The sequence below is a fragment of the Ascaphus truei genome, chromosome 1 (genome assembly GCF_040206685.1).
Source record: "Ascaphus truei isolate aAscTru1 chromosome 1, aAscTru1.hap1, whole genome shotgun sequence".
Taxonomy (NCBI): Eukaryota; Metazoa; Chordata; class Amphibia; order Anura; family Ascaphidae; genus Ascaphus; species Ascaphus truei.
Window position 1 is genome coordinate 145,835,484 of NC_134483.1, and position 8,173 is coordinate 145,843,656.

General features: G+C 41.1%; 1 protein-coding gene across 4 annotated transcripts in view; it reads right to left on the reverse strand.

Moving 5' to 3' along the window:
* The window catches only part of LOC142492712 (RNA exonuclease 1 homolog), a 74,644-nt gene that overhangs the window by 48,542 nt on the left and 17,929 nt on the right, over window positions 1-8,173 (reverse strand). For all 4 annotated transcript variants that reach the window (XR_012800888.1, XM_075595605.1, XM_075595615.1 and 1 more), the window contains exons 3-8: window positions 7,055-7,162; window positions 4,792-4,996; window positions 4,371-4,513; window positions 4,112-4,249; window positions 2,860-2,971; window positions 2,611-2,673 (exon numbers count right to left, since the gene is read on the reverse strand). Coding sequence is in view for 3 of the 4 variants with exons in the window: in XM_075595605.1 (XP_075451720.1) it covers window positions 2,611-2,673; window positions 2,860-2,971; window positions 4,112-4,249; window positions 4,371-4,513; window positions 4,792-4,996; window positions 7,055-7,162 (769 nt within the window). In the remaining variant the exon portion in view is untranslated. The remainder of the gene's footprint in view (window positions 1-2,610; window positions 2,674-2,859; window positions 2,972-4,111; window positions 4,250-4,370; window positions 4,514-4,791; window positions 4,997-7,054; window positions 7,163-8,173) is intronic.

Below are 8,173 nucleotides of genomic sequence, written 5' to 3' on the forward strand. Positions count from 1 at the left end.
TTTACTTCAGACAGTGCCTTTAGGATAGAACTTCTTTTGACACCTTTGTCTAGTGCCTCCTCTATGTTGATAATCCAGACACACATTGCCCTTGCCGCAGATATAGTTGCTATGGCTGGCTTACAGGCTGTTCCCGCTGTGACGTAGGCCTTTTTTAATACGTAATCCATTTTCCTATCCATAGTGTCTTTCAAGGCCCAAATAATTTCTTTCCTCTGAGTCAACTCTTCAGTGTCTTCCAATTCTAAAGCCTGTCTCGTCGCTTTGATGAGAGGATCCACCATTTCTACATCAAATTCAGATTCATCCTACTGAATATCTTGATCTGATGAATCTAATTCACCTTCTGACACCTGAAAGCATTCTATGTCTGATTCATCAGATGAAAAGCCTTTTCCCTTATCCAAACTGGTTTGGGATCTTGAACTTTTTTGCACAGGGTTAACTGTTTGTTGTACTGCAGCATCCATGCTCTGCTTAACTGCCTCCTTCATTAGTACAAGGAAGGTGCTCATCTGCTCGTTAGAATCCCCCGCTGCTGCCTTAAGGCATTCACGCAGCTTCTTTCCCATCAGAGCTGGCTTCTCGCATGCAGCGCACCACTTCGGTTTTTTTAGTGGCTTTCCTCTTATGCTGCAGGGATTCCCCAGTACCCTTCGAAGATTCTGCTTCTGGAAGGGTAATCACCGAGCTAATTTTATAAAAACAAAATAAATACTACATACGTACTCTCACATGTAGTACTAAAACTAATGACTCACCTAGTCTTGGAAACTGATCCTTTAGCAGTCTCCAGCTTTGATTCAATATCCAGCACTTGGCTTCTCCCTGCTGAGCGTTCCATGCTGCAGTTTTTACACACACACACACACACAGTGTCTCCGTCACTTCTGTGACGTCACCGCAGTGCTCGTGCACGGCCTTGCGTGTCTGCGCACGCACCCGCCGGCCGGAACGTGACACGCGCGCTCCTGTGCGCTGTTCCTCCTGCTGCAGCGTTCCAGACACTAATGCAGTCAATCTGAGCTCCTGCTGCTTCCACCCCCCCCCCCCCCGCGTGTACCGGGCTCCTGGGGGTTCTCCCAACTCCTGTGGTCTCCGTCTTGCCACCCTCAGGGTCGTGTCGATCGGAGCTTCAGGGCAGAGAGGTTGAGGTCCCTGGATCACTGCACTATTTGCAGTTAGGCGAGTCACATTAGAAAACAAAAAATCCAACTCCTAGCTGTGAGGACAGGAAAAAGACTAAGGTGCAGGTAGAGGGAGGGGCCTTTTATGGCCTACCTGCAAAAGTCAATTTCCTGTCCTACCTAGACTGAGGAGGGATTAACCCAAAGGTACCCACTGCCAGGGTGATCAGGAAAGTGTGTTTTCTCCTGTATATTGTAATCCAGTGTGTGTACGTCTGTTTCTAAGGAATACATCGCAATTTGTTTTACTTCTTGGTTTTGCTCAGTGATATGATCCCGGTATTAAGGTGTAAATCCCATGTCTCCTGTGACAATGGGGGAACAAGCACTGGTACTGTAAGCAAACATTGGGAATTGCGCATTGCAAATGTAATCACGACGAGCAACTATACCGGTATTTCATGTATAATTTAGTAATAATCCCAGAAGAACAGGGCATTACTGGCCAATAATGCCCTGGCTAGGTTAAAAAGTCATTCGGCTTCGCCTCAGGCCTTCAACTCTTCCAGCCACTAAAGCAGTGTTCTGAGGGGATTATTACTTTTATAGGCGAAATGTAGGCTTATTTTTTTTTTTAATTTTTCATAAAAAAAGATCAACTTTTGTAGTCATTGATTATCAGCATTGTCTATATTTTTATACTTTTACAGCAAGTTTATTAAAAGGAAATTGTACACACAGTTATATAGATATACACAAACACACTGCAACCCCCCCCCCCCCTATATACACAAAACCACTCTGCCGTCCCCCCTACAGTCTGCAGGACCCCTACAGTCTGCAGGACCCCTCCTCTACACCCTCAAACACACTGCAGCCCCCTGTAAAAACACACACACACACACCAGCCCCCCTCTATACCCACAAAAACAAAAAGCAGACACATACACCAACAAAACAGATTGCTGCCCCCTCTACATCCACAAAACACCAGCAGCCCCCCTCTACACCCGTTGCAGCCCCCCTGTAAACCCACACTGCAGACACACAAAACACTCTGTACCCCTCCTCCACCCACAAAACACACTGCAGCCCCCCCTCCACACACACAACAAAACAGACTGCTGCCCTCTACACCCACAAAACACACAACAACAGAAGACACCAATAAAACACTCTGCTGGACCACTTTACACCCACAAAAACACACAGACACACAAACCTTTACCCTCACTCCTGTGTGGAACTCACATCAGGCAGGGTGGGGAGAAGTCAGCACCTTGCTGCTGCCTCCAGTCCAATCACCTCCCCTGTCTAAGAGCTGATCTCATTCACAAAGAGTGAGAACTGAAAGCTGATTGGCTGAAAAACTTGGCAGCGTGCCAAAAATTCCGGGCCATTACTGATTGGATAATTGGATAAATTGGGTTTCCATAATGCCTGGAATTTAACATCTTTAGCCTATAATTTGCATTATACGCACCATTTTTATCATCTTGTTTCCTCAATCCAGATGTATTCTCCCTGCAGCTTGAGTTCTGTGAACCTAAAAGTATAATTTAATTTCCATATTATTCATACATACTGTATGGCGCAGCTATAATTTTGTTGTATGTAATACAATAAAATCAATGTGATTACGCTTGTGTGTTCATCATTGTGTTATTTAGCCATGCAAAACACAACTTAATAAAATGATAGTCTAAACATTAATGGTATTTATAATACATACTGTTTGAAATATTTCGCTGATCCCTTAGCTTTTTAAGGCTATTCACAGCTATGTTGAGGTACATGTTTTTGCTTCCACAACGATCAAAAATCGCTTTTTCTTCCGTCAGAGCCTACATTAAGAAAAAGACATGCATATAAGCATTCCAATTAACATTTCTTCATTCATTTAAACAATTTAAGCAGAAGTACATTTGCCAGAATTAAGTAGGTAATGTTTTGCAACAGAACAATATCTGTTCTACAGTTGTTTTAGCAGTCTCAGCAGCAACAACTGAGAACAACCCCAAAAAACGTTAAATATTTGGCCTAAATAGTCAAACATGTCAGCAAGGCTGTAGGGCGATGATGGTGACTCCCAACAATTGATAATGATGCCATTGGAAAAGCAAAACTTTTGGGGGGCTAAAAGAAATCAAAAAATAAAAGCTGAGTGATTTTGTTTCTGAATGTTTAATTCTACATATACTGTAGGTACTTGTCAAATTAAAGAATTGGTAAGCATGCAAGACAGGTAGCACCCTTATCCCGGAAGTCTAGGATTTTAACTCAATGTTCGTATCTTGCCCTTTGAGCATGTTTTTTTTTTTTTTTTTAAGCAGTCCAAGCTGCCATTTTCACGCCCCAACCCCCTTCCCTTTAATATGTGCATCAATACAATACACACAATGATATGCCAAATTGTTGATTGATTTGTTCGCCTGCAAATCGATCGGCAAAGATTCGGCTCTGTGGTTCACCAAATGACTGCAGTGGAGTAGTCTCACTAGATACAATTAGCTTGTGCACTGCTAGAGGGGGCAGGGCTCAAAAAGGTGTGCCAGAGCCTGTTTCAGAAGAGGAAGGAGATGTGACTTTGTAAACGATTCCTTGTTACAACAGAAAACATTAAACATGTACGTTAAAAAAAAAAAACAACATGTAGGATATTGCTTTGACTGCAGCTTTAATCTTTTTTCAGTGTTAAACATGATTTCCTTAATCTCTAGCATCTGGGTTTACCATTAACACTGCAACGCGCTTTGGGAAAGCTTCATTTCAATCTCCTGAACACTTCATAATTTAAACACCAATATCTGCTTAACTAAGCAATAGTATAAAATACAATTTATTTTTTTTAAAGGACTCGATCAGCAGCTGATTTAAAGTCCTTCACTTAAAAAGGACTAAATGAAGACTGATTCTCTGGTTTAAAAGTCTATATAAAGTAGTGGGTGATCCATAAAGTCAAACGTTTTTAAAACATTACTTACCTTATCAAAAGCTTCCTGAACAGTTGTAGATTCTTTCAAGAATTCCTCAACAAAGGAGTTAACATAGCGCTGCCTCGTTTCGTGTGGCACCTTGGCACCTGTTTCTGGGACAACGGAAGGCCTTTTGCGAGTAGAAATCTAAGAAGGTAATACAAGTGGCATTTTTTGGTAGCATATCCCATGTCAATGTCAAAACAGTGGTTATGTACACACATTCAATAATGACAATTATGTATTTAGTTTAGGAATTAAATTGTACCTTAATTGGGGCTGTCTGGAGTGTCCTTTTTTGAGCAATACTGGATTTAAATGATGATGTAGCGACTGGGCTTCCTTGAAAAAACCCGCTGAACTGACTCCTGCTTGGCATGATCGATTGGACTTCCACCAAATTAACACAAACTGAAAATAATACAACATTTGAACAGGATGGGCGAAAAGCAATTTTAAATAGTACATTTGAGACCACATCCACGTGTCATTTTAACAGCTTGATTTATTCTACACCAGCTGGGTATGGATAAGTAAAAAAAATTAAAAAAAAGGTCCCAGTTATTCTATATAAAAATGCAAAATAAGTTGATGGCTGTTTATGGATTAGAATTAAAGGCGAGACATTTGTTAACACAATGGACAATCGTGTTTTTCATTTTTGCAAAGGTATTTAAAATGGGCCATACCCATTGGTCCAAAATTGTGAAAGGCTGGCGATATGCATCCAGTTATTTTCTTCTGTGCCGAGGCTGCAGCCACAAAAGCTTGTCCACTTTTGACAGCAGCAGTTATTTTCCCTGCTTGCTGCTGGACATGCAGTATTCTGCTATGAGGCATTTGCTGGGGAGCAGGTCCTCGGTAGGGAACAATTATACTGCTGTTTGATTTAACCTATGGTAAAAAGATACAAACCATTGAAGACCTGATAAATATGTAAAATATAATCCGTCGAGTGATTGATGAAACTCTATACAGCTGTATAATGACATTGTTAGAAATCTCTAAATGATACACTGAGTTAATGTAAATAGTTTTGAAAATCTAAAGCCATATAAAATAACTGAACACGTGAAGCAGGAGCTGCAAGCTGATAATCGTATCATGAAAGATGTATGTTTGTTCTGTATAAATTATTTGGATTTGTAATAGGTTTCTGATGCCAACATACTATTGTGAACAGTGTTCCATTTCTTTTATACATGTATACAACGGATTCTATTTGCATTAATGTAATGGTGAGGGGGTAACCAGGCTTTAATAAATAAAAGGTATTAAGCCAGTCTGGTTACTACCTCTGATCCATATTTGGGGTTTTAGAGTGTCAGCTCATGAACCTATTTATTGAATCTGAAATGTATGTAATTTTGCAACAATTAAGAATTTTCTGTGTTTTACCTTTCCAGGTGTGGCAGCAAGCAGAGATTGCTAGGCTATGAGTTTCAGGGTGGGTTTTACGGAGAAAGTCTTGTCAGAATGTGTCTAGGTAGCGAGGTTCCAGAGTTGCTGGATACCCCAAAAATGTACACGGGAATCAGGTCGGATTCTCGGATACATTGAGACATTTCTCCGGTAAAATCTCCCCTTGAAAATGCTTGTGCGACTCACCGCTAGGATTCCCTGCTTCAGCACAGACCAGAAAGGTAAATGGGCATAGGGATGTGTGGTATCCCTGAAACGGTAAAGGGGTCCCTAGTATAAGGGGGGATGCTCAGTTAATGTCCTGATCACCCAGAACCTGGTGTAGGGGTCCTGGGGGGTACTCCAACCATAGATAAGGTTGCAAGGGTTTTTAAAAGTCCAAGTCTGGTTTTCAGTGTGTGGGGATAAGGCTGGTGAAAATGAACCTGCACGCTTTTTCATTCTATTCCCCAGAACCAAAAGACTTAGAAAAAATACGTGAAAGTGCATTTTATTTAAGTGTATAAAAGTACATCTGCTTGTGCACGGTATATGAGCTAGGGACTTCCAGGTCCACGGATCCGAGAGACCATGTGGCTACAAAGCTTGGTGCCATCAAGTCTGCTCGGGACCCAGACATGAAAGCCTCAGAAGTTGTCAAGGTGTTAAAGCCATTTGGGCAGCGGAGTTAGCCTCAAGTACTCATGTCCTGGGATGAAAGGAAGTCATCGGAGCAACATTTGCCCAGCTCAGACTTTGAGGAGCCTAACTCTGTGGATGGCTTCTGACTGACAAGTGGCAGAGGTGCCAGGTTGGCGCATGCCCTTGTCAGACTCCGAATCCGAGCTTGTCCGGCTTAGATAGACTGGCAGTGCTAAGCTGGTAGGATTCTTCCCACGCTTGGATTGGCTGTAGTATTTCATGAATGAACTCTGAAATACTATAAGAAACCCTCAGCCAATCCGTTCGCGAGATTCTAAGCGCCAAGACAGCAGCAGCAAACTCAAAATCACCAAAAGATGCTCTTGGAGAAATAGCAGCGAGCCGGCTTCAGAAATTTCGCGGCTGGGATTGCAGGCCGAAAAGAGTACCAGGACGTTTGGTACTATATCCCGGTCAAGGGATTTCGGCATCTCAGAGCAGATAAAGCACAATGGTGGCATCAGGAACTTCATGCCGATTTGAGTTCCAGGACAACTTGGGACAAGTCAAGTCCCGGTCAACCTAAAGACTTTGTTTTACTTCTTATTGCGCCTAGGAAAGTCTAGTTTTGTAGCCCAGTCCCCCAGTAAGTGTGTTTTCGTCTGTATTTTGTAATCCACTGTGTGTACATCTGTTTCTATGGAACAAATGACAATTTGTTTTACCATCTTGTTTTGCTCAGTGAATGATCCCGGTAAAAAAACGTGCAAATACATGTCTCCCGTGACAATTAAAAAAGAAAAAAGAATCAAAATGAAGATAAGAAATCTAAATACCAACAAGCTAGTTATGGAATAATTCACATTGTGATTACCAAGTCATTACACTAAATATGTAGCTTAATCTTACATCACATTTTGCAGAAGAAGAATGAGCGATTCTTTTCTTTTGACCAGGAAGTACATCATTTCCCTTTACTTCAAGTATATCCAATTCTGACTGCTCCTCTTGACCGTTCTGGGGAAAAGTGGGGGAAAGAAAGTAGAAGAACTTTGCCCATCAAGTTGGTGAACAGAGGGTCCATCTGGCAACCCAAGAAATAATCATTAAAAATAAATTCGGACATTTGGAGTGTCAAGAAAGTGGAAATGAAGTTAAAGCATCAGTGTTTTTCAATGGCAAACTTTGTATACATCTACCTCTTCCCATGAATAATTGTTTCCCAGTAGAATGCCCAAATTCTTAGTCATTTATAAAAAATAAAGAGAGAAACAAAAAAAGTATATAGCGCAGATAGTGTATGTAGCAGACAAAATTTTTTATAGACACAAGGAGTGCCTGCCCTGTGGAGCTTACAATTTAACAGAGATGAAAAAGGTCACAAAAAGGGCCACTGGGGTTCAAACTGGGTTATAAATTCCATCACAGATGCATACAGCACTGGCCCAATTACAGCAACTACAATATACAGTATGTACAAGGAAAAATTCAAATCTTCTACTATGCCACCTTTGGGGAATAATGTATTGACTTTAAGCTGCAAAGGTAGTCTGACAAGACTGTACCTCCCAGTGAGTAATTGACTGCTAGAAAGAACACCACGTTTGCACCAACAATTAATGTTTTCTCTGGCTGGAGAAGTATAGTTTAATAAACCCATGATGCTTTGGGAGATCAAAGACTTTTTTGTTTAAAAACCATCAATACTTTGCGAGAATACAGTATATGAAAACTTTTGTATACAGATAACGGCTGTAAAAAGTAAATCTCTTGAGAAGCAAAACTTCAACTGTCACTTAAGGCCAAATGTATGATTTAGGTACTAGCTAGAGAAAGAAAAAAATAATTCCCCTGGTAAACAGTATGCTAAAGGAAAGCAGAAGATAAAGAATGTATGGGAAAATTTATCCCAGAAGTACGCATGTGCAAAATGAGGTGTGAATAGTGTAGGGTTGGTGCTTTTTACAAGTATATATACACACACCAGTGCTTAGAGAGATTTGTATAGACCAGGGTGCTTTTCCTCAG